The sequence below is a fragment of the Manis javanica genome, chromosome 6, assembly GCF_040802235.1.
Source record: "Manis javanica isolate MJ-LG chromosome 6, MJ_LKY, whole genome shotgun sequence".
Classification (NCBI taxonomy): Eukaryota; Metazoa; Chordata; class Mammalia; order Pholidota; family Manidae; genus Manis; species Manis javanica.
The window spans coordinates 52,951,739-52,978,425 of NC_133161.1; the positions used below are offsets into that span (position 1 = coordinate 52,951,739).

The window sequence follows — 26,687 nt, forward strand, 5'->3', positions numbered from 1 at the left end:
AGGCTGCTGTTTCTCCCCAGGAAGGATAGAACATTTAGCCAGTAGCTCTGAATAACCAACTAAGCTTTTCATTCTTCATGCCCATCCTACATCCCACAAAATGGACAGACTTTCTTTCATTAGATTATATCTTCTCTGCCTTTTTCAAGATTAATATCCAAACTCAATCAGATTTTCTAAATGTGCCTCAGAGGAAATCAAACAGCGATTACTAAATTATTTGATTATGTCAGCCAAAATACTTTTTGTGGTTAATATTTCAGAAACACTGATAAAATCATATTTTCTTTCCTATATTCATATCCTCATGCTCAATAATACTTCTCTTTTATAACATGAGAAATGCCAGTGCTCAAAATATCCTACATTAAAAATAGATGTTACATTTTTTAGAAGTTGTGCTCTGCATGGCCTTCCATCCAGGTCTATGCTTTTGCTGTATGAAGCTGTGTGCACCCACTCAGTCAACAAAGTCACATCAGCACCGCAGTACCTGGTCTTCAGGTCTATTTTTATCTCCTCGTTTCAGGGAGCCGGCCACAACCAAGACAGATTTAATAGCACGAAGTCCCCAGTCATAATGATCCTAAAATCAAAACACAGGTATATTTTCTCAAAAATTTTGAGGGAATAAGATTCTCATTCCAGAAGTAAAAGCTGAAACAGAAAAGAGTTCAGAAAAATACATGGTTTAATGCTGTCAAGTAATAGTTTCTTCTCCTCTGTGAAACTGTACAAACCCTGCCCCTTCAGTGCCTTTCTGCTACTCTCATCTGATTCTCTGCCTCTGTCAGCAAACCTCATCTTTTCACAGTATTTAGGTGCAGTGTTTGCCCAGGGCTCCATCTGCCTCTCTTGATCTTCTCTCTCAATAAACCTGCTAACTCAGAAGTTCAAGTTCTTTCTGTGTTTACCTCCAACCACAAGCACACTTCTCTAACTGTACAAGGACAGATCTCTAACTGCTTTAATTGCTCTACCTCTTAATCACTCAGATGCTCGCACTGAATATAATCAAAACTGTATTATTAAAATTCAATGATAAACCAATACATCTAAGAGTTCCATATTATCCCTACAGAAGATGCCTTTCACAGGCTCTCAGCTCTATTACCGACCCACTTGTGTCTTCTAGGTCCCTGCACAGTGCAGTGCAAGGGGAGAGGCTCAGTAAAGGTGCCCTGAATTAACTGTTTATACATAACTGGCCTTCTCTCCTTAGCCTTCCATCTACAATTCACATAGCACCAACCCTTGTCTCAAATGTCTCAACCGTACCAGGGGAAAAGTCACCTACCCTTAGTATTATCATTACAAAAAGGTAGATAAAAGTATCTACCCATTTTACAAGGTTGTTACAGGAGTAACATATTACTGAGACATAGTAAATGCTCACTACATGTTCAGAAATTACCACTGGGAATGTGTATGGTTGCAGCTCTGTGTTTCCTGGGTTCAATAACATTTTTTTCTTCTAGCCTTTTCCCATTACAAAAATGAGTTAATGGTTTGTGGACAATGAAACAATATATACATGTATAAATATGCCCTTCAGTCCACTAGTGGCTAATATCAACTTAATGGGTCTTGACCATCATTTTATTGGTAATAGAACAGAATGAATAGAATAAACAAAAAACCAGAATGCATTGCAAATAATAAGGATAAGAAGGGTTCAGTAAAAACTTTTGTTTCAGTTGTGCCTGTGTGTGTGTTTGTGTGTGTGCATGCAAGCACGTGCTCATGTATCTGTGCTGATTCTCAACGAAGAACATATTTGTTAATGTGGGTCATGGTAAAAATTATTTGAAAGACACTAATGCAGAAATAGACCAGAGCTTGAGGAGCCAAGGAGAGGGGGAAGAACCACAGTTTGGAGGCCAGGGAGATCAAGGAGAGGGCTAAATTGATACTAAAGGGTATAGAAGAAATTCTGGACACAGATTTGAGAGTACTTGGTAACTCTCCTAAACAGGACATTGCAAACAACTGCTGAAATAGTCTTCTCCTTTTGCATTATGCTATTCGTTCAGTCCAAAATGTCTACTGATTCCCATTCATCCCTACAACAAAGAAAAGTATCAGTGGACTGTGTTCCTAATACAGATCTTCTGTTCTGGGCAGATTTCTTTGACTCATCTCATCCAGCCCGTTTCTCTGAGTTGAAGAAGTCTTTTCCTTAGCTATTCTGTCTTTAGTCTGAACATCTTAATTTGGTAACTGGAAATAAGTGTCTTAGAAAGGATTAAAAAGAACTGAATTTAAATCTTCTTTCTACCATTTGTTAGTTATTGACTTTGGACAGATTACTTCACTCAGTTTCCTCATCTGTAAGATGAAGCAAATGATACCAAACTCATGAAGTTCTTGTAAAGATTTTAAAAGATAACACATGGCACATGCTCAGGAACGTTGGTTCCTTTCTTCCTCGGCACTGTAGTCATCTTTTCATCTTCCATTTTCTTCCAATTATTATTTCATGTAAACTGAATCTCTCAAGTACTCTGAAGTCAGACACCTGAGTGTTTGTTTTATTTGTTCCGTGTTTCCTCTCTTCACTGCTGTCAGTGATAAACATATTACTGAGATACAGTAAATGCTCACTATATGTTCAGACATTACCACTAGGAATGCATATGGTTGCAACTTCGTGTTTCCTGGGTTCAATAACATTTTTTCTTCTAGCCTTTTCCCATTATAAAATTGAAATGGGCTCATTGAAAAAGTACAAAGGATATCACCAACAAGAACAAGGAGAAAAAAAATACAATTCTATTACTCAGAGGCAAATGTTATAAACCACAATGTATTTTCAGTTTCTTTATATGTATATAAAACACACAGTATAGCAAAAAAATATAAAATACATGCAAGTTGTAGATAACATCTACAGTTGGGCAAGCTGTTTTTAGCAAATAACACTTTCCATTTTCCATGAAAATGTCATTAACATTCTCCATACTGTTACATTTGCTATGATTTCCCCCCAGAATGTAAATACATAGTTATTGAAATGACAACATGAATTTCTCTCTCAGTTTCCAAATTTCACCCCCAATATGGGTAATTTAAAGTGACTATATCTGACAGGACAGGTAACTATATGGTTGTAACTGATATTTTAATACTTACATCCTGGAACAGATGCAAAATAATGTCACCAGGAATTAATGAAAGGTCATTAAAAAATAGTGATGCTGATACATATGTAATGTCTGAGGCACATCAGCAACTTCCCTGAATCAGCAAGATGCTAGTGACTGGAAAGTAAAAAAATATGTAGGTTTGACCCATTTCAGAGACTAGAAAATGTGGGGCAAAAGTGAAAACAAAAAACAAAAATGCCAATGCTACCTTCAAATAAAAGCTTAACAAGTGAAAAAATTTTTAATTTAATATTTTTTGAGGGGTTCTTCAGAAAATCAACTCCACCTGACTCTTAAGAAGATTCCTGCCCTCTCCCACTAGAAAATAGTATTGTCACCAAGAGAGGAATCATAAAATCCCATATGTAATTACAGCATTGGTAAAGTTTAAAGAAAATCACATAGCCCGTTGATAAGAACTGCATTAAGTATAACTAAACCATTAGACATAAAACTGCATCAAGTTTAATTTCAGAAAAAAATTAAGAATTTCAAAATTATATGGAAAATATAAAATTAGTCCTAAATAGCTAACTGTAACTGGTGTGATAAATTAACCAGCATCCATATTTCAAAACTGGTTTAGTGGGATGTAAAAACTGAGAAAAAAATAAAAGGCTCCTCACCTGCTTGGAGAGGAGCTCCCTGCAGAGTGTGTACAATGTAATGAACTTTCGGGCTAATGAGCGTGCGTCCACAAAACCTTCAGCTACCAACATGATTTCACAGATTAGCTCAATGTCAGGGGCCACCATGGCACAGGGTCTAAAAAGTAAATATGAAATTTAGTTTTAAAATGTGATAAGTAATAAGTACAAATTGCTGAAATAGAATGATTAATTTGTACCAACATTCTAACCATTCCCAAGCAGGTCACAATTACCTCTGTCAATCACAGCTAACAAGACCCTTTACTTCAACTAAAAATGTCCATTAGTTACACTGGATATATCGAATAAGATGGAAAGTCTGAAAATGGCAGGTGTAAGAGTTTAAGGGACATTTGTGGGTGTATCTGGTAAACTGCTAGTGTAAGCTGTTACTGCAGAAAGAGGAGTGATGATTTGTGTCAAAGGCCAGCCTTTACCTTTGGCCAGTACTGTGCTGGTAAAGGTTTAACAAATGGCTCTCCAAATAATAACTTTTGCTTACTTCCATGGAATAAATACTTTTACCATGGCTGATTTCAATCTACCAACACAACATCACTAAACATGAAGTTGGGAAGAGATGATGCACAATAGCAAACCACCACACAGACACAACAGAAATAACCCCAGAGTATAAATATTAATAAAATGGAGTAATAAGGAAGTGCTGAGTTTTTAGTGTTTACCACTTTTTAAAAAAATATATTTAATAAGTTTATATAATTTCCTTTTTATTAGTGACCATGCTGAAACAACCAACAAAAATAATGAAAATTTAACCAACAACTCTTTCAACTTCATAAACGCCATCTTAGCACACCATGCCTGAAACCAGCTTGGTTAGATTTTTAAGATGAAAATTTACCAAAACTTAACTTTTAAATCCCTTTTCTTTGGCAGGGAGACTTCCAGAAAGTCCTCCCCAAAGACAACTGCCATTAAAAGAAACACTTGAAACAATTCCACTCAACTAAAGTCAAATGCAAAGAAGGGACCAGAGTAAGTAAAGCTGTTAAACTGTTTAAAATGTATATTCCAATATTTTCCACCTACTTTTGTAAATATAATTACAGTCTACTTCACACACATCTGATTTTTCATCCTAAACATTCCCAAGTCTCTCTGAATCTGTTATTGAATATTTCTACCTAAAGTGGTTCCACACTTTTCCCACATTTTTAATTCAATCATATAGAGAACTTGTAAAGATGAAGAGTAAGGAGGAGAGAGAAAAGACTAGCAAATTTATTAATTGGTACTTACTTTAATATTGAGAATTAATATTTACTGAGTACTTTCTTCATGCCATACTGGATGCTAAAAGCTTTTTGTGCATTCTCTTACTTCATTTGCACAATTATAGGAGATGGCTCTTCCTCCTATCTGCATTTCACAGAGGTGCAGACTAAAGATCTGAGAAGTACAACACTTGCTCTGGGCCACATGGTAGGTAGGCAGTGGAAGCATGCATGACACCATGAGGTTCATACGTTCTGCCGGCATTCACGAATATGACTTCCATCATCCAAATTGTCTTTCACACTTCGCTGATACAAGTATTAGCACCCCCATTTATTTATTTATTTATTTGTTTTGGTATCATTAATCTACAATTACATGAAGGACATTATGTTTACTAGGCTCCCCCCTTCATCAAGTCCCCCCCACATACCCATTCACAGTCACTGTCCATCAACATAGTAAGATGCTGTAAAATCACTACTTGTCTTCTCTGTGTTGCACAGCCCTCCCTGTGCCACCCCCCACACACACTATACATGTTAATCATAAGGCCCCCTTTTTTTTCCCGCCCTTATCCCTCCCTTCCCACCCATCCTCCCCAGTCCCTTTCCCTTTGGTAACTGTTAGCCCATTCTTGGGTTCTGCGCTTTTGCTGCTGTTTTGTTCCTTCAGTTTTCTTTTGTTCTTATACTCCACATATGAGTGAAATCATTTGGTACTTGTCTTTCTCCACCTGGCTTATTTCACTGAGCATAATACCCTCTAGCTCCATCCATGTTGTTGCAAATGGTAGGATCTGTTTTTTTCTTATAGCTGAGTAATATTCCATCGTGTATATGTACCACATCTTCTTTATCCATTCATTCACTGATGGACATTTAGGTTGCTTCCATATCTTGGCTATTATAAATAGTGCTGCGATAAACATAGGGGTGCATCTGTCTTTTTCAAACTGGAGTGCTCATTCTTAGGGTAAATTTCTGGAAGTGGAATTCCTGGGTCAAATGGTATTTCTATTTTGAGCATTTTGAGGAACCTCCATACTGCTTTCCACAATGGTTGAACTAATTTACATTCCCACCAGCAGTGTAGGAGGGTTCCCCTTTCTCCACAACCTTGCCAACATTTGTTGTTGTTTGTCTTTTGGATGGTAGCCATCCTTACTGGTGTGAAATGATATCTCATTGTGGTTTTACTTTGCATTTCTCTGATGACAAGCGATGTGGAGCATTTTTTCACGTGTCTGTTGGCCATCTGAATTTCTTCTTTAGAGAACTGTCTATTCAGCTCCTCTGCCCATTTTTTAATTGGATTATTTGCTTTTTGTTTGTTGAGGCATGTGAGCTCTTTATATATTTTGGATGTCAAGCCTTTATCGGATCTGTCATTTATGAATATATTCTCCCATACTGTAGGATACCTTTTGTTCTATTGATGGTGTCCTTTGCTGTACAGAAGCTTTTCAGCTTGATATAGTCCCATTTGTTCATTTTTGCGTTTGTTTTCCTTGTCTGGGGAGATAAGTTCAAGAAGAGCTCACTCATGTTTATGTCTAAGAGATTTTTGCCTATGTTTTTTTCCTAAGAGTTTTATGGTTTCACGACTTACATTCAAGTCTTTGATCCATTTCGAATTTACTTTTGTGTATGGGGTTAGACAGTGATTCAGTTTCATTCTCTTACATGTAGCTGTCCAGTTTTGCCAGCACCATCTGTTGAAGAGACTGTCATTTCCCCATTGTATGTCCATGGTCCCTTTATTGAATATTAGTTGACCATGTATGTTTGGGTTAATGTTTGGAGTCTCTCTTCTTGTGCCAGCACCAAATTGTCTTGATTACTGTGGCTTTGTAGTAGAGCTTGAAGTTGGGGAGTGAGATCCCCCCCCCCACTTTATTCTTCCTTCTCAGGATTGCTTTAGCTATTCAGGGTCTTTGGTGTTTCCATATGAATTTTTGAACTATTTGTTCCAGTTCATTGAAGAATGCTGTTGGTAATTTGATAGGGATTGCATTGAATCTGTATATTGTTTTGGGCAGGATGACCATTTTGACGATATTAATTCTTCCTAGCCAGGAGCATGGGATGAGTTTCCATTTGTTAGTGACCTCTTTAATTTCTCTTAAGAGTGTCTTATAGTTTTCAGGGTATAGGTCTTTCACTTCTTTGGTTAGGTTTATTCCTAGGTATTTTATTCTTTTTGATGCTATTGTGAATGGAATTGTCTTCCTGATTTCTCTTTCTATTAGTTTATTGTTAGTGTATAGGAAAGCTGCAGATTTCTGGGTATCAATTTTGTATCCTGAAACTTTTAGCACCCCCATTTAAATAAATGGTGCTTTACTTTGTTAAACCAAATTTATGAAAATGTCACAAAAATTTTCAAATTTTAAGACCCTAATGAAAGCATGTTGAGACGAAATAGGATACAAATGTAAAGATACTGGAAAGATGCACAATTTTCAAATGAAAATATTGTATAATCCTTATATTTACTTCTAGGATAGCTATTCTCTAGAAATTTTTTCAAGAAAAATAGACATTTTGAAATTGCTATGCCAGAGAAAGCTGATATATGAGGAAAGGAAAATATTCAATAAAGGTTGCTAGAAAAATTGACTATTAGGGAAAACAGTTATGTTCAAATACTCATTCCATGTTACCTAGCCAAGAAAGTTTCTGAATAGATGAAGTACATTAAAAAATACTATAAAAATTGGGAATACAAATGAAATATGGTTAAATACTCAGATGGACAAGCAAATTTTAAGCTTTAAAGAATTGATAGATTGTACTATAAACGATAGAGGTTCTTACATTATATGTGAAACTATAGAGGTTCTAACATCATATGAATAATATATTATTTTGAAGACAGACTGTGCATAAAGATACATATTATGAATATTGAAGAGCTTTTAAAAAATAAAACTGATAAGCCTCTAGCTCATCAAAGAAAAAAAGGGAGAGAAGACACAAATTACCCATATCAGACATGGATTTTAAGATATCACTACAGATAATAAGGGTATATTATAAACAAGTAAGGCCAATAAAGTCAACCATCTAGAAAACATGGAGAAATTCCTTAAAACATGTGAATTATCAAAACTAATTCAAGAAGAAATTTTACAAATCTGAATAACTCCATACTTACTGAAGAAATTGCATTTATCACCATAAAGAAACCCACAAAGAAAAATGTAGTCCCAAATAGCCTCAATGATTACTATCAACTACTTAAGGGGTAAGTAAATAGGGAATGGAACATTTGCCAACAAATTTCATGAGGTCAGCATTACCCTGATGCCAAAAATCAGATGACAGAAATGCAAGAAAAAATGCTGCAGACCAATACCCCTCATGGCACAGACTAAAAAAAAAATCTTTAACAAAATAGTAGCATATTGAATCCACCAATACATATAAAAATATCTCCTGAACAAGTGGAGTTTATCCCAGGAAAGCAACACTGAAGAATTGTTTAGCATTAGAAAAATCAATCAATATATATAGTTCAACACAAGAACAGGATAAAAGGAAAACCTATATGAAAACTATAAAACAAAACTTCTAGAAGAAAACATTTTTGCAACCTGGAGCTAGTCAGGTTTTCCTAATTAGGATATATAAAATAAATAAATAAAACAAATTGTATTTCATCAAATTAAAAAATTCTCTTTGATGGACACGTTAAAATAAAAAGGCAAGCCACAAATTAAGAGAGAAAAATATTTGCAGTATATGTATTTAACAAAGCAATTGTACACAGCATACAGTGCTTCACAAAAGAGGACATGGGAATGCCTAGAAATTACATGAGAAGATATCCAACATGATTGGCCATCATGGAGATGCACGCTAAGCCCACAATGACATACCACTACATATATATTACATTGGGCAAAATTTAGTAAAAAAACGGACAATACCAAGTTTTGACAAGCATGTAGAGCAAGTGGAATTCTGCTACACTGATGGTGAGGGTGTAAAATGGCAGAAACATCTTGGAGACCAGACTGGCATATTCTAATAGTCAAACATACATCTGCCAAGTGACTTAGCAATGCCATTTATAGATATTTACCCCAAAGAAAACTTAACTGCACACAAAGATTGTACATGAATGTTCATAGAGCTTTATTCATAATAGCCCCAAACTGAAAACAACCCGAAAGTCCACCAACTGGCAAATGGAAAAATAAACTGTAGTATGTCTGCAATAGAATAATCAGTAACAAGAAGGAACTACTGATACCCTCAACAACTTGGATGAATCCCAAAGTCATAATGTTCAAGAAGACAACACGTGTGAATTCATATGGCATGATTTAATTTACTGAACTCTAGGGAAGACAAATTTAACCTGTTACAGAAAGCACAACAATGATAATGGGGGATTAACTTCAAAGAGGCACAAGAGAATTTCCAGAGATGCTGGAGATACCTTCGTTTTGGTAGTGTTTTCACCAACTATTCACTTAAATGGGTGCATTTTCTTGTATGAAGTTATACCTGAACAAGGTTGATTCAAAATATGAGTTAAACATAACTGGTTCTGGTGCAGTAATAGCACAGGATCTCTGACCAACTGCTAGCAAGTGTATATTTTTGGAAAGCATGTCTTCAAATAGGATAATAATCTGAAATACTGGTAACTACTTATATGAAGAGGGGTTTACATCCTGCTATTTTATGATCATCAAAAACTGAAAAGAAAACCACAAACCCCATGTGTTAAAAATAGGGAATGGTTAAGAAAATTACAGATGAGCCATAGGAGAGACTAGGTTGGAGCTACATAAAACAACATTTCCAAAGAATTTTCAATAATATGATTAACTATGTATGTCAAAATATTAAATGAGAACTAAATAAAAGTTATGCCTAACCTAATGTTAACTGCATAAAATATGAATTATAAAAGAGACCAGAAAAAACATCTTTATTTCTGGGTGGTAAAGCTGTAATTTTTTTATTTATTATTTTCTGTATTTCCCAAATGTTCCATAATTTGTGAAAATTATGTTTATAATAAAAATATCATTACAAAAGAGCAAGTATGAAATGTTCAAATACTCTGTGTAACTTTCAAGTAATGATTTTGAGTCCTAGTTTCATATTTCAGAAGAATTAATTTATCATGGTGAAAGTTCTCTTTATAAGGGGATCCTGAATAATGAGAAGTTTTTCATGGGAATTCTCAAGTTAAAAACAAATCGTTTAACAGCATGAACCAGCAACGTTAGGTGGCATGAGTGCTCCAGATGTTAAACTGCAAAGCGTTAACACTTGCCTGAAGAGAGCCTTGAGATTTTCCGGTAATTCAGTTCGACCAGCATATCCTGGGTTCATGGTAATAAATATTCCAACTGATGGTTTCAGTGTGATAGCTTCCCCAAGAAATACAAATCTACCATAAGAAGAATGTTGATGAAATTAAATGTGTTCATTGACTATGAATGCACATTGACAAATGCAAACCACAGCAAAATGCAAATTATTATTAGGGAGCTGTTTATTCTGTATGGTTTCATTTGCATGAACTCAAGGAAAGACAAATTTAACCTAAGTCACAGGAAGCACAACAATGGTATGGGGAATTAACTTAAAAGAGGCAAGAGAAAAATTTTAAATTTGCTTTAAAATTCATAAGCATACATATGTTTTGAAGCATGTTTATTAAAAGTAAACTCCCTTCCCCCAAAGGAATTAGAAGTATGGGAAGTATTCTTTTACATTTTGGCATAGCCATATTTTGTATGCTAAAATATAAGAATGAGGACTTGACTACTTTAACAGTTAATGGAAGGTGATAACCATTTTTGCCTTCTATGTGGGCTGCAATCCCTTGAATGGGATATTGCAGATGGAGAAAGCGACTCCTTGTTTAAGCTTTATTTTGTCTCTTTGCTCACCTGCCCCCCTTCCTTCCATTTATTCAACAAATATCTGCTCACCACCACTGAGAGGTAGGACAGTGTAGTGGTTATGACAGCTGGTTCTGGAGCCAGACTGAGCATTCAGAGACCAGTTATGCCACTTTAGGCATGTCCCAACTCCTTCATCTAATTAAAAGAAAGGTATAATAGTATTACCTACCTTATTGGATTATATGAGGATTAAAAGAGATTGTACATAAAGGCTAGGAGTACAGTGCCTAGAACATGTAATACTAGAAAAGTAAATACTTGACAGGTGTTCACTCTATTGCTATGATTATCACTTGAAGGCATTCAAGAAACAGTGAGACATTTCCAGAAAGTTTGCAAGGGCCCAGTTAGGCTGCTGATGGCCAGAGCAACAGAATGATAACAGGCTCATAGAGGCCAAATGGAAGAACAAATAGAAGAAAATTTTCAAATGGGGGTAAATGAGATAGAGTAGAGGCTTTCTTTTGTTGAGAAAGGGGAAGCCTGAAGTATTTAAGGAGCTGGGTGTACATCACAGAATAGGGAGGGAAAAGAGCCACAATTTTTTAGGACCAAGAGCATCTTAGGTACTAGTTAATCAAGAGAAAGGATTCTGTATAGTCAAGGTAGGAATGGAGAAATCTTCATTCCCAGAATATCAGGCTAGGGTAGAGAAAGCAGACAGGTCAGACAGGTTACTCACAGAGAGAAGTGCCTGTTGTAGCAGGGAAACCAACAGTTCTTCCATCGTGTGTAGCAGAAGTAGCCACAAGTCAAAGGGATGGACCTCAATGAGATAGAGCCAGCAAGGCGGATTTCTGGTTGAAGCATGGTCCCATACCCCTTATTGCTCAAATGCAAATTGAATAAAACTCCTGAAGGGGCCTAGCCATCTGGGTATGGGCTAGCATGAGGATGGATAGGTATGACTCACATGCAGACATGGAGATGAGGGGACTCAGCAAATGTGGTTGAGAGTTTTCAGAAATCCTTAAATGTATCAGTCATATAAATCTCTAAGAAAGGATGGTCTCATATGACACCTGGGTTACATCAAATATTTTGACCAAAAACTAAATAAAATATGTCTGGGGATCAAAAAGGAAAGAATCTAACTTCTCTAACATGGCATTAGAGTAGGGGCAGGTAAGTGTGCAGACATCTGGGTATCTTAGAGCTCTGTGTTGGGAGGATTAAGAGGTTTTTTAGAAGGTAGAAGTATCCAGATGTATCTGTAACTAGAAACTTCTACAATAGGTTCATAGTTTCAAGGGGCTAGATGAGCTTTTCCTATGGGGAGACTGAAACATTCCTATGGGTAAGAGAGCTAGCTGAGCAAAATGCCCTAATAAATGGGGTAGAAGGTATAAATAGGTAAATAAATCAGATTGCTCTGTATACAAAAAATGTGGCAAAGAAAACCACACTGTGTACTGTAATACTTGGTTCTGAAAGTAAGCCATCCAACCCTGAGTGTCAGTCATGTTTTATCTTTCAGAGTCTGACATAATGCTGGGGAGCAGTTAGGATCTGGATATATTTGGAAAGTTTTTGGCCTGAGTAACCGGAAGAATATGAAGGTATAATCTACTGGAACAATTTATAAAACAGGTGTTGGTGGGAAAACCACAATTTACACCTTGGAGGTCTGACACGTGAGAGCCTATGACACATAAGCGGAGTGTTGAGATGCCCCAACAGGCACATCTAAGTGCAGACATCAGATGAAGGACGTCTGGGCCTCTGGTAGCCAGCAGAATACAGATCGTATTGAGAGCCACATAACTTAACTTAATTCCATCCAAGGGAAAGGGTAAAGACAGAGAAAAGAAGAGGCCCAAAGATTGAGGCTTGTGATATCCAATGTTAATACATCAGGAAATAACAATAAAAATAAACAGCCAGTATTGATGGGGGGCTTAGTATATGTGAGGCACTTGTCCAAGTGCTTCACATTTAGTCATCCTGGTCACCTATAGGTTGGTACCATACTTTCTCCTATTAAAACAGATGAGACGAAATCAGGAGCAGCCCTGAGTGCAGAGGAAAACTGGAAGGATGTGGTGCTTTGGGACCCTGTGAAGTGTGTCACATAGAAGGGAGGGACCAGCTGTGTCAAATGCTGCCCAAAGATCAAGTTAAGTCAGGACTGAGAATTGATAACTAGATTTGTCATCATAGAAGATGTTTATTTAAGTGATTTAAGTAATCCTTTATTGTATTCAACACTTAAAAACCACTAATAAAAATGGGAGGTTATTCAAAATAATTATTCAGTATTAACCAGTCGGTCTTATTGTATCCATCCCATGAGGCAGTGAGAAGCAGCAAGACTGTGAAGATGTGCTTTTACTACATTGTTCCCCATGCTGCTCTTCCTCTTTGTAACATTAGGAAGAAGCCACAGGCCACTCACCTCCTCCTCCTGTTCCTGATGGCATCATGTATCATTTTCACTTGTACTGCCACCACTGACAGAACTTCCACAGAAATTCGATTGAACTCATCAAAGCAGCCCCAAGCTCCTGTCTGCACCAATCCCTTATAGATGTCTCCTATGGACTAAATGACGGAAGGAAGCATTACAAATTCAACAGAAGAGTTTTAAGCTATGAGCTTGAATCATCCCAAATCAGGGATAATATTGTTAGACCATATTGTTTTATAACTAACTTACTTTGTAGTCCATTTGATCTGAACAGTTAAATACATAAACCATCATGCCAAGGGCACGTCCAAGATCTTTGGTGGTTTCTGTTTTCCCTGTGCCAGCTGGGCCTGCTGGAGCCCCACTCATGGTTAGATGAAGTGACTGAGTTAAAGTAATGTAACACCTTTAGGCAACAGAGAACACAAATATTATAGTCTTGTATGATATTTCTAGGCAACACTGGGGGCAGTCCAATTCTTTTAAAGTTTAAAAAGTCAAGGTCTAGGATGTGGTAGTAACACAAAACATTGATATACCTTGGATTTGTTCATGGCAATAAGAAGAGAATAATATTTTATATCAAATTGAATTTTAGGTTTGCTGTTTAAAAATAATAGAAAAGAATATGTTGCTTTATTTGTCTCATTCCCTAAGAGTTGTATATTTGAATACAAATAACACTTGATTTGCAATGCTACTGAATTTCTGATATTTCTAGGTAAAGATAGTATTAATATGGCAGACAACATCTCAAACTATTGTTTAAGGAAGAAAAATAGAAATTGTGGATGAATTAAACATTGACTTCATTAAATGCTATTTAATGAATACACTGAGAGATAAACTATGTAAATATACATAAGTACAGAGTATGCAAATAACATGCCTATTTCAATGTATAAAGCAAATATACAAAGACAATTTATTACATTAAAATATATTTTAGGAATTCATTTTGAAGGTGTTGCTATATGCATTTAGATTTGATAATAGTTATGTTTGCAGGAAAGATTCAGGGGTTCTTAGACTGAGGAAAAAATGTGAAGACAGAATTCGATATTTTTACAAGAAGGAAAACTAATTAATGCAAGGACCTAACATGGGGTTTCTGCAGATTTACACAATATTTTTGTCTTAGTATAGACAGCAGATCTAGTGGAAAGACACAGAGTTCTGAAGACCGTGGGCTAGTGTCTACTACTGATTATCAAGATGTTGATCTTAATAAGTCTTTTGACATCAACATGCCTTGATTTTCTCCTCAATAAAATGAGGTTTATTATAGGGACATATATTAAGAAAATCAAAGGTAATGCCTTGAAAAATTCAAAGTACTATGCACATCAAAGCAATCACTTATAAAAACAGAAAGTGTTTCTATATTTTATGGCCACCACATGTTTAAATACACCTTACAGTGAATATGGAGAGACCCCTGGAATAGGAATTACAGCACTTTTTATAGAGTAGACTATCCCCCAATAATGTTCTTTTTGTGGTTCCATGTTTTGGCTGAAAATGGCCACCTTTATGCTACAGACTATACAGCTTACCTCCCTCCTGGCCAGGAGTGGCCAGGTGACCAAACTCTAACCAATGTGTATAAATCCCAGGACATCTCTATTGAGATGTTTCCCCCTTTACCATTGGCTGAACAAATGTGGAAGGCCATGTTTAGCACCTGTCAGCCTACAGTGCTGGACCACTATCCTCTGTACTGTTATACAAGTTAGACATCACCTTCTATGCTATTGAAGCCATTATATTTTTGGTCTTTCTGTACCTGCAGCTTAGCCTGCACCCTCCTAACCACTCCCACTGTGTTTCACCCCAAGTCTCTCAGTTACAAGCTGGTGACCTAGTCCCTGAACTTGTTCACGCAGGGAAGAAGGAGACGCTATCTGTCCTGCCTACCACACAAAAAAAGAGGTCAGCATCAAGGGAGACATAATGAAAGTATTTCAAAGGCAGCATTGTGCTAATGTAAACAATTAGTAAGTAATCCAAAGAATGAAATGGAAAAGAAATGTATACAATGAACACCTTAGGCAGCACTATTCACTCTATTCACTAAATAAACCACATAGTGATTCTTATTTAAAAAGTTATAAGCTATTTGTAGTCACATACTGATAAACTTTAAAATAATTCTTCCCTTTTTCTCCTATACCTTGTACCTACCTTTCTCTGCTCTCCACTTACAGTGTGGCATGCATAAACCAGGCTCATAGCAGTTCTGCAGTTTTGACTGCTCTCAAGTGATTTTGTCTAGCTACAAAGCTTAACCATTCACACTGAAAGCAGCACATAAATTAACTTAGATAGTGAACACTGACTTTCAGTAAGAGACAAGTTAAAAAGAACTCAATTAGAGAAACAGAATTACAGAAGCCATACCACTTAGCAATGATGAAATCATGAGCAGATTAATATGTTCAAGAACAATCACCAAGCCAGTGAGAGAATTCCACCAATCTCCCAGGACCACCGCCTCAACCCAGCTTTAGAGACATATTTGAAACTGTCTACACTTGATTCCCAGATTAATTGGTATGGTGATACTGGATAACTGGGAACACTCTTATGATCTTGAGGTGTGATTACTCTTTGATAAATGCCAAGGATTAAATATCCTTTCTCCCACCTAGTAATTCAGCAGAGGTTGGAATACTTAACAAAGAATTTCATGCCTTTGTAATATATCATTGCCTCTACAACATTCTGACTGTATGTATATATTAACCTGGAGTCAAGTGGCAATGAACTTTTAATAACAGTAACCACTTGCCTTCTTGACATACTTGAGTCACACTGGTTCTTTGTCAATCCCTTGAATTGGCCAACGCCCCTCCCGTCTCAGAAACTTCACACTTGTAGCTGTTATCATTTAGGTCTCAGCTCAAATGTCCTCTCACGCAATCTAGAGCAAACTCTCCTTTCAAGACACTTTTTAACATACCACCCAGTTTTTGTCATAGCATATATTACCACCTAAAATGTCTTTGTTAATTTGTTTGTTGTTCCTATTCATTCCCAGCCACACACACATCACATTCAACTAGAAAGCGTGCTTTGTGAGAGCAGGAACCCTGCCTGTTTGAAACCGATGCTTCATCAGTATTTGTTGAATCATTTAATGGATCTGTTCTGCCTCTTTTCTTCCTTTCATTATATGTAAGACCTCCAACGTGCATTCAAACATACTCAATTCCTTTTACACACCCAATAAAGGGATATGGGGAGGGAAGGTTGTTACTTTGATGCTGGAATGCTGGCATAGATAACAAAGGGAATGGACTGTGATCAAAGCTGCTGCCTTGAGCCATATTAATTTGCTTATGACTTCATGATTTGTATATTATATGACGTCTGTAATTCTGCTTCTCTAATTTGGTTCTCTTTAACTTGTCTCTAACTGAAGTCAAGGTTCACTATGTCACTTAGTTCATCTACACACCATTTTTGTAGTTTCCCAGTTTGTTCACCATTCTCCCTCATTCCTTTCTTTTCGAGCTCACATGTCTGTACCCTTGCTCAGCGACTTTACTGGCTTGGTTTTTCCCATGGCACTCAGACTTATCATTGTTACCTGTCAGTTAGAGGAGTGATCACTAGTCGAGGACTGTTTCCTAAATATTCATAGAAGTACTGGAACTGGGCATCACAAATATTAACGAAGCAGTGTTTCTGGGTGTCCTCCCACTGGTGACGAAGTTGAGACAGCCAAGCAAAAGCTTGGGGACTGACAACCTAAAATAATCACGACCATTATACATACGACAATGATAGTTTTGAGGCAACAAACTTAATCTATTAACCTAATCAACTCTATTGATTCACATTTTATTTCCAAAAATCTCACAAAAGGGAAATCTCTTGCATGTTACTGCAACTTGTAATTGCATATAGATGGTTGAATACTTAATCAGAAATACGTGTGTAATGAAAGTCTTCATTTTAAGAAGGCTTTTACTGGAAAACAACATAAATTTGTTCAAACAATGCTTTTTCCCCTTTTATGAATCACCCCAGGGGAATTGATCGCTTTTGTAACTTTATACTCAGACCACTGAAACTGGATGGAAAAATACACTCTGTATTAAAAAGGCACACAACCATAATTTCTGCACCTCAAAGGCATACATAAACTACACTTTCAAAAACTCCAGTCTAAAGCTAGTCTGCTTTTACTACAGATACTTCCCACTCCATTTTTCATTAAATCAAATAACAGTATGTTTTTTCATTTTTATTCTTTTCTATCTTGCTCAATCCTATCCATTCTTCTTCCAATTTGAAGAAAATAATTCTATTCTCTTTCAAGGTACAAGTAACCCTAGGATTTCTTGGGAATCACTTGAAGTTATCAAAATTGCTGCCTACTAACTTGTCTGATGTCTACATAAGACTCAACATTGCATATTTATGTATATTAGATGATCAGAGATTAGAAAAAGTCTAAAGGTATTTTAGCACAAAATAAAGGACACGTTTTAAATCATCATTTATCCTACTGCAAGAAATCACCACCAATAAAACATGAAATATGTAAGGAGGTGCAAGGTTGTATTTAAAGAGTAGTTATCAATAGTTCATTATCAAAATAAGAAAACACGGTAAATGAAGTTTTGCAAGGATCAGTTCTGGATTAGCAATTAAACATCATTATTCACTAATGGTCCTGAACCTGGATCAATAAATACTTTTAAAAGTTATGGCTTGCACAAAGAAGCATTTGCTTGTGCTTTGTGGAGAGAATTAAAATTTGCTTTAATAAATTAGAAAGAATTAGAAAAACAATAGGAAACATTTCACAATGCATATATGCATTCAAAATGTGAAAGGAATTGTCTTGTCACACCACCAGATTGTCCCAGCACCCCTGAAAAACAAAGGGATTAGGAGGAAGATGGGTCATGGAAATGAGGTGTCAATACTTCTCAGGAGACAGGCACCCCTCCGACATGTGTAAGTAGGAATATATTTTGGAAAGAGGGTGGGAAAATTCTTACACATGAAACACTACCACTATCTGAGAGACACCTAGACTTTTTAAAATGGAAAGGAAAAAAGGTCATGAATGCAGTGAAAGGGTTAGAAAATAACTTATTTAAAGAGAGTCTTTCTTGAAAGGAAAGACAAGGTATGACCAACATTTCTCTTTCTTGAAAAGCAAGATAATCAAGGCACACAGAGATGGTTTAAATGACAGCTACTGGCTGGGTCAGTCACAGGTGAGAATCACAGGATCAAGACGATCACGTGTGGACAAGCCAGAAGACAGGGGAATGAGCATGGTGACTTCCAGTGGGTTCTTCCATACTGGGTTAATATTTGGATGATCTAGATTAGAGGTTCCTGACTTGGCAAAACCCCTTGGGGTATCACTCTCATGAGGATAGTATGTTAGCTAACCCAAATTAAACTCATCTAAAGTAAGTACAACTTCTTAGGGCTACATAAAATACACAAACTTAAAAAATGACTTTCTTAGAAGTACCCTTGACAATAAGAAACACTTTTAGGAAACAACCAAAAATACACAAAATTTCTATGAACTACTTGCCTTCTGAGAAATAAGTTTTGCCACCACATCTCTGGCATGGACATCTATGGTACAAATTGTCATGATCTTCTGCCTGTCTCCAGGTAGAAGTTCTCCCAGCAAAAGTACAATCAGTGTATTCAACTGAGAAATCTAGAAGGAATTTTTTTAAAGAGTAAAGGTTACAAATGTAAAATCTAACATCCCAACAGTCTTCATGTTTGTAGAGAGGCCTTTGGTTTGCAAAAGGTTGCAAATATGTTTCCTCAGCTGTTCCTCAAATAACCATGGGAATAGGAGAGGGAGGGAAGGATGTTATTAATTTAAATACAATAATACTACTATCCCCTCTGAGCTGAGAATCAGAAAACACAGGTGAACCTGCGAGTAGTGACAAAGGCAGGGGGAGAGGCAGTTTCCTGGCCACACCGAACTGATTTCCCACCCTAATGATGACCTAGTCTACAACTTTGCTGGAATAGAAAGGATTACAAATTTAAAAGGTCAAATTGAACTAACTTCTGTAGAAGTATAGTAAAAGTTAAGTACAAACTGGTTTTCTTGGTTTCACTGGAGATGGCTGGTAATTATAGATTTGCTTAGTTTATGTCACCGTATTCCTATTATGTTAATATGTGTGTGCAAGGTAGTTAGTAGTTTAAAACCTATACATGCTTAAGGTACAAGAAGATATGTCAAAGAAATAATCAATCCTCCCATGTTTTCTTCCATATGCTACCTCTATAGCTTTTCTTCTTCCTTCCTAATTACAACCCTTAAATAGAATTCGTGCCTCATATCGAATTTACCGAGTATCATAATTCCTCCAGGTGGTAAAGATACCTCGAGACAAGTGCTGGGCATAGAAGCCACAGGGCATAAATCTGCAAAGAAGTAAAAAGCTAACCTTTTCAAACAATATGGCTTCTCTCTCACTTACCAACCTTACATTTCCCTGTATGGCCCTGGAAGATGACTGGTTAGCCAGAGACGGGTAAGATTCCTCAAGGGAGGAACAACCTAAGACAGGCACAGTCGCAGGGGGGCCATCAGGTGAGAAATTGGGGATCAACAGTGGTGAGGCTTAGAACCTCACCTCCCCTGTTTTGAGAGAAATCTGCATCTGTGGATGTTTTAAGGCCCTTGTCTAGCTTGGATTAACACATAGTCTACAGGCACACACCTGATCATCTACAATTGCTCTCTTACAACACTAAACTATGTTTTCTACCTTTATCTTGCATCTACCTACCACTTCAGCATTTTATTAAAAATAGAAATAATAATAATAATAAAGGGAGAAATGTGGGATCCATATATAAATCAAGTATAAAAATCAAACGAATATTCATATCTGACCTGATTGTTTATAATTCATAATGCGTGATCAAAAGCGAAAGTTTCTGTGATGAATGCCCTTGTACTGTTCACCATGTAAGAACTTATTCACTATGTAAGAAGTCGTTCACCATGTAAGAACTTGTTCGTTATGCTTCAGAAGATTGGAGACTGACGAGAATTAGGCTTGAGATGGATTAATGATTGTGAATTGAGCATTGACCCCCCTATACAGAATTTTATTGTTGTTAACAACCATTTGATCAATAAATATGAGAGATGCCCTCTCAAAAAAAAAAAAGCAAGACCCATCTATATGCTGCTTACAAGAACACACATCAAACTCAAACATACACAGACTAAAAGTCAAGGGATGGAAAAAGATATTTCATGCAAACAAAAGGGAGAAAAAAGCAGGTGTTTCAGTACTTGTATCAGAAAAAATAGTCTTCAAAAGAAAGAAAGTAATAAGAGATAAAGAAGGACACTACATAATGATAAAGGGCTCAGTCCAACAAGAGGATATAACCATTATAAATATATAGAAACCCAGTACAGGAGTACCAACATATATGAAACAAATACTAACAGAATTAAAGGAGGAAATAGAATGCAATGTATTCGTTCTAGGAGACTTCAACACACCACTCACTCCAAAGGACAGATGCACCAGACAGAAAATAAGTAAGGACACAGAGGCACTTAACAACACACTAAAACAGATGGACTTAACAGACATCTACAGAACTCTACACCCAAAAGCAGCAGGATACACATTCTTGTCAGGTGCACATGGAACGTTTTCCAGAATAGACCACATACTAGGATACAAAAAGAGGGTCAATAAATTCAAAAAGATTGAAATTCTACCAACCAACTTCTCAGACCACAAAGGCATAAAACTAGAAATAAATTTTACAAAGCAAACAAAAGGCTCACAATCACATGGAGGCTTAACAACATGCTCCTAAACAATCAATGGATCAATGACCAAATTAAAACACAGATCAAACAATATATAGAGACAAAAGACAACAAAAGCACAAAGCCCCAACTTCTGTGGGGAGCAGTAATGGAAGTTCTAAGAGGAAAGTATATAGCAATCCAGATCTATTTAAAGAAGGAAGAACAATCCCAAATGAAGAGTCTCAAGTCACAATTATTGAAACTGGAAAAAGAAGAACAAATGAGGCCCAAAGTCAGCAGAAGGAGGGACATAATAAAGATCAGAGAAGAAATAAATAAAATTGAGAAGAATAAAACAATAGAAAAAAATCAATGAAACCAAGAGCTGTTTCTTTGAGAAAATAAACAAAATAGATAAGCCCCTAGCCAGACTTATTAAGAGAAAATGAGAATCCACACACATCAACAGAATCAGAAATGAGAAAGGAAAACTCATGAAGGACTCCACAGAAATACAAAGAATCATTAGAGAATACTATGAGAATCTATATGCTAACAAGCTGGAAAACCTAGAAGAAATGGACAACTTCCTAGAAAAATATAATCTTCCAAGACTGACTCAGGAAGAAACAGACAATCTAAACATCCCAATTACCAGCAAAGAAATTGAACCGGTAATTAAAAAACTACTCAAGAACAAAACTCCTGGACAAGATGGATACACTGCTGAATTTTACCAGACATATAAAGAAGAAGTAATACCCATTCACCTTAAAGTTTTCCAAAAAATAGAAGAGGAGGGAATACTTCCAAACTCATTTATGAACCCAGCATCACTCTAATATCAAAACCAGGCAAAGACCTCACCAAAAAAGAAAATTACAGACCAATATCCCTGATGAACATAGATGCAAAAATACTCAATAAAATATTATCAAACAGAATTCAAAAATACATCAGGAAGATCATACACCATGATCAAGTGGGATTCATCCGAGGAATGCAACATTCGAAAATCCATCAACATCATCCACCACATGAACAAAAAGAAGGACATAAACCACATGATCATCTCCATAGATGCTGAAAAAGCATCTGACAAAATTCAACATCCATTCATGATAAAAACTCTCAACAAAATAGGTATAGAGGGCAAGTACCTCAACATAATAAAGGCCATATACGATAAACCCACAGCCAACATCATACTGAACAGCGAAAAGCTGAAAGCTTTTCACCTAAGATCTGGAATAAGACAGGATGCCCACTCTCCCCACTGTTATTCAACATAGTACTGGAGGTCCTAGCCAGGGCAATCAGACAAACAAAGAAATACAACGCATCCAGATAGGTAAAGAAGAAGTCAAACTGTCACTATTTGCAGATGACATGAAATTGTACATAAAAAAAACCTAAAGATCCACTCCAAAACTAATGAAACAAATATCTGAATTCAGCAAAGTTGCAGGATACAATATTAATACACAGAAATCTGTTGCTTTCCTATACACTAATGATGAACTAGCAGGAAGAGAAATCTGGAAAACAATTCCATCCACAATTGCATCAAAAAGAATAAAATACCTAGGAATAAACCTAACCAAGGAAGTGAAAGACCTATACCCTGAAAACTACAAGACACTCTTTAAGAGAAATTAAAGAGGACACTAACAAATGGAAACTCATCCTATGCTCTTAGCTAGGAAGAATTAATATTGTCAAAATGGCCATCCTGCCTAAAGCAATCTACAGATTCAATGTAATGCCTATCAAAATACCACAGCATTCTTCAACGAACTGGAACAAGTAATTTTAAAATGCATGTGGAACCACCAAAGACCCCAAACAGCCAAAGCAATCTTGAGAAGGAAGAATAAAGCAGGAAGCATCTCACTACCCAACTTCAAACTCTACTACAAAGGCACAGTAATCAAGATAATTTGGCACTGGCACAAGAACAGAGCCACAGACCAGTGGAACAGAATAGAGAGTCCACATACTAACCCAAACATATATGGTCAATTAATATATGATAAAGGAGCCATGGACAGACAATGGGGAAATGACAGCCTCTTCAACAGCTGGTGTTGGCAAAACTGGACAGCTACATGTAAAAGAATGAAACTGGATCACTGTCTAACCCCATACACAAAAGTAAATTCAAAATGGATCAAAGACCTGAATGCAAGCTATGAAACCATAAAACTGTTAGAAACAACCATAGGCAAAAATCTCTTGGACATAAACATGAGCGACTTCTTCATGAACATATCTCCCCAGGCTAGGGAAACAAAAGCAAAAATGGACAAGTGGGGCTACATAAAGCTGAAAAGCTTCTGTACAGCAAAGGACACCATCAATAGAACAAAAATGCATCTTACAGTATGGGAGAATATATTCATAAATGACAGATCCCATAAAGGGTTGACATCCAAAATATATAAAGAGCTCACACACCTCGACTAACAAAAAGCAACTAATCCAATCAAAAAATGGACAGAGGAGCTGAACAGACATTCTCCGAAGAAGAATTTCAGATGGCCAACAGACACATGAAAAGATGCTCCACATCACTAGTCATCAGAGAAATGCAAATTGAAACCACAATGAGATATCACCTTACACTAGTAAGGATCGCCACCATCCAAAAGAGAAATAACAACAAATGTTGGTGAGGTTGTGGAGAAAGGGGAACCCTCCTACACTGCTGGTGGGAATGTAAATTAGTTCTACCATCATGGAAAGCAATATGGAGGTTCCTCAAGAAACTCAAAAAAGAAATACCATTTGACTCAAGAATTCCACTCCTAGGAATTTACCCTAAGAATGCAGCAGTCCAGTATCAAAAAGACATATGCACCCCTATGTTTATGGCAGCACTATTCACAATAGCCAAGAAATGGAAGCAACCTAAGTGTCCATCAGTAGATGAATGGATAAAGAAGATGTGGTACATATACACAATGGAATATTATTCAGCCATAAGAAGTAAACAAATCCTACCATTTGCAACAACATGGATGGAGCTAGAGGGTGTTATGCTCAGTGAAATACGCCAGGTAGAGAAAGACAAGTGGAGAAAGACAAGCATCAAATGATTTCACTCATCTGTGGAGTATAAGAACAAAGAAAAAACTGAAGGAGCAAGACAGCAGAAGACTTACAGAACCCAAGAAAGGACTAACAGTTACCAAAGGGAAAGGTACTGGGCAGGAAAGGTGGGAAGGGATGGATAAGGGGGGGTGGGGAATTAGAAAGGGGGCATTATGATTAGCATGTATAATGTAGTGGGGTCACAGGGAGGGCTGTACAACACCGAGAATACAAGTAGTGATTCTACAGCATCTTACTACACTGATGGACAGTGGCTGTAATGGCGTATGTGGGGGGAACTTGGTGATGTGGGGAGTCTAGTAAACATAATGTTCCTCATGTAATTGTAGATTGATGTTACCAAAAAAAAAATACAGTTAGGCTAAAAGAGTAATTAGGCTTTTAAAAATAAACAATGTTATAACAAATTCATGTGTGAATGAAAAGAATCTACAATAGCCTAAGTAATTTTTTAAATAAAAAAAATTGGAGACCATTTATAACTGTATATATATATATATATGAGGCTTCAAGGATTACTATATAAGTTCAGTAATTAATACAGGATGGATTTGCCACAAAGACATAAAAATAGATCAATGGAACAGAAGATTCTGGAAACAGACCAACAAATACACAGTCATTTGACTTTTGACCAAGGCACCAAGTTAATTCAATGGCTAAGAAAAGATGAATGTGTAGATTGTAGGTCTAAATGAAAAACTCAGAACAATAAAAGATCTAGGAGGAAATAGGAGAATATCTTTATGACACTGAGATGGGCAATTTCTTATGTATGACACAAAAAGCATCAATCATAGAAGAAAATCTTGATATACTGTATCAAAACTAAAACATTCTAATTAAAAAATATACCATTAATAAAATGAGTAGTCTATTCATATACTGACAAAGGATTGGTACCTAAAATAAAGAAATCCTATAACCAACAATAAAAAGACAAACATCACAATTATAAAACAAAACTGAGCACAATAGTTGGATACTTCACAATAAAAGATACATGAAGTCCAAAGATAAACATGTGAAAACTTGTTCAAATCTTTAGAAGTTAGAGATATGCCAATTAAAATCACAATGAGATACTATTCCACATTCACTAGAGTAGCTGCAGTTGTAAAGACTGACAACACCCAATACTGTCCAGTATATGAAGCAATTAAAATTCTGTCACTTTGTTGATGGGCATGTAATAGTGGAGACCTATTTGGCAGTTGTTTATATGGTTGAACATCTACCTTTCCTCTGATCCAATAATTTCACTTTCAGGCATTTACCCAGGAGTAGTGAAAACACATTTCCACCAAAAACTTGTCCAAGAATGTTTTAAGCAATCTTTAGTAATAGACCAAAACTGAAAACCTAAATGACAATTAATAGAATGGATAAACAAAGTGCAGTGTATTTATACAATGGAATACTGAACAATAAAAATAATAAATTTTAATACATTCAACAAAATGAATGACTTCCAAAAATATGTTTGTTGAGAAACAGAAAGAGTCTGACATTTTACTCCACTTGCATGTGCAATTAGCAGATTCATGGATGCTGACAGATGACACAGAGACTTCAGGGTCACAGATAAAGGATGGTTTATTAGTCATGGCAATAGCATTGAGTAATATGAGAGTATCAGTATTTTTACCAGTCCTTGAGCCCCAAGTTCCAAAGAATAACCCTAAAAGAGCCATGTGATGTTTGCACATGCAGTGAGTTGAGTTACAGTAGAGAAACCCTTTGTTTAGGGAGCCTACTTCTTTTATGACAGACAGTAAGCACGCCTGACTTTCACCCTGGAAGGAGATTTGATATTTATTATACTAGACAGTAAGCCAACCTACACTTTCCTCTTGAGAGAGACACTATCTCTGTCTTCCAAGGATGTTCATTATACAAATTTCCTTGCAAAGAGTGTCTGGGAAAAAGGCAGTCAGTTCTTCTGCTCATAAGATGGACAAAAATGTAAGACCCACAATGTATTGTCTCCCAACAGCATTATGTGAAAAATCCAGATAAAAAAGAGTATATGTTAATCTGGAGACTGGCCAACAGAATTTTCTTTTGTACTTTATTCACTGCCTACTTTTTGTATCAAATTTATACAACGAGCAAAAAATCTTTCTGTCTTTTTCTGTACCGTAGAGCAGTTGAAATAACATGCTATTTACCAGTCCTTTACATGTCTGTTAAAACCATTGAACAGGGCTCTAGTTGGGGGGACACCTCTTTCACTAGCTTGAACACTATTCAAGTTTTGTTATAGTTACATAGACCAGTTTACTGGTCTACTGAAGTTTCCCACCTCATTTTGAATCATTTTCAAAAAGAGTGCTCATAGAAAACCTTCCAATTAATTTAAATTTTCAACTTAATTTTTAGCATACAATCACATATAATGTTT

At 36.3% G+C, this 26,687-nt stretch overlaps 1 protein-coding gene across 1 annotated transcript in view; it reads right to left on the minus strand.

The window, feature by feature from the left end:
* Positions 1-26,687, minus strand: part of DNAH11 (dynein axonemal heavy chain 11) — a 337,006-nt gene that overhangs the window by 196,483 nt on the left and 113,836 nt on the right. Inside the window, exons 31-37 of the mRNA XM_073238711.1 lie at positions 18,947-19,078; positions 16,970-17,130; positions 13,627-13,783; positions 13,366-13,511; positions 10,334-10,450; positions 3,773-3,911; positions 494-586 (exon numbers count right to left, since the gene is read on the minus strand). Of these exons, the coding sequence (XP_073094812.1) occupies positions 494-586; positions 3,773-3,911; positions 10,334-10,450; positions 13,366-13,511; positions 13,627-13,783; positions 16,970-17,130; positions 18,947-19,078 (945 nt within the window). The remainder of the gene's footprint in view (positions 1-493; positions 587-3,772; positions 3,912-10,333; positions 10,451-13,365; positions 13,512-13,626; positions 13,784-16,969; positions 17,131-18,946; positions 19,079-26,687) is intronic.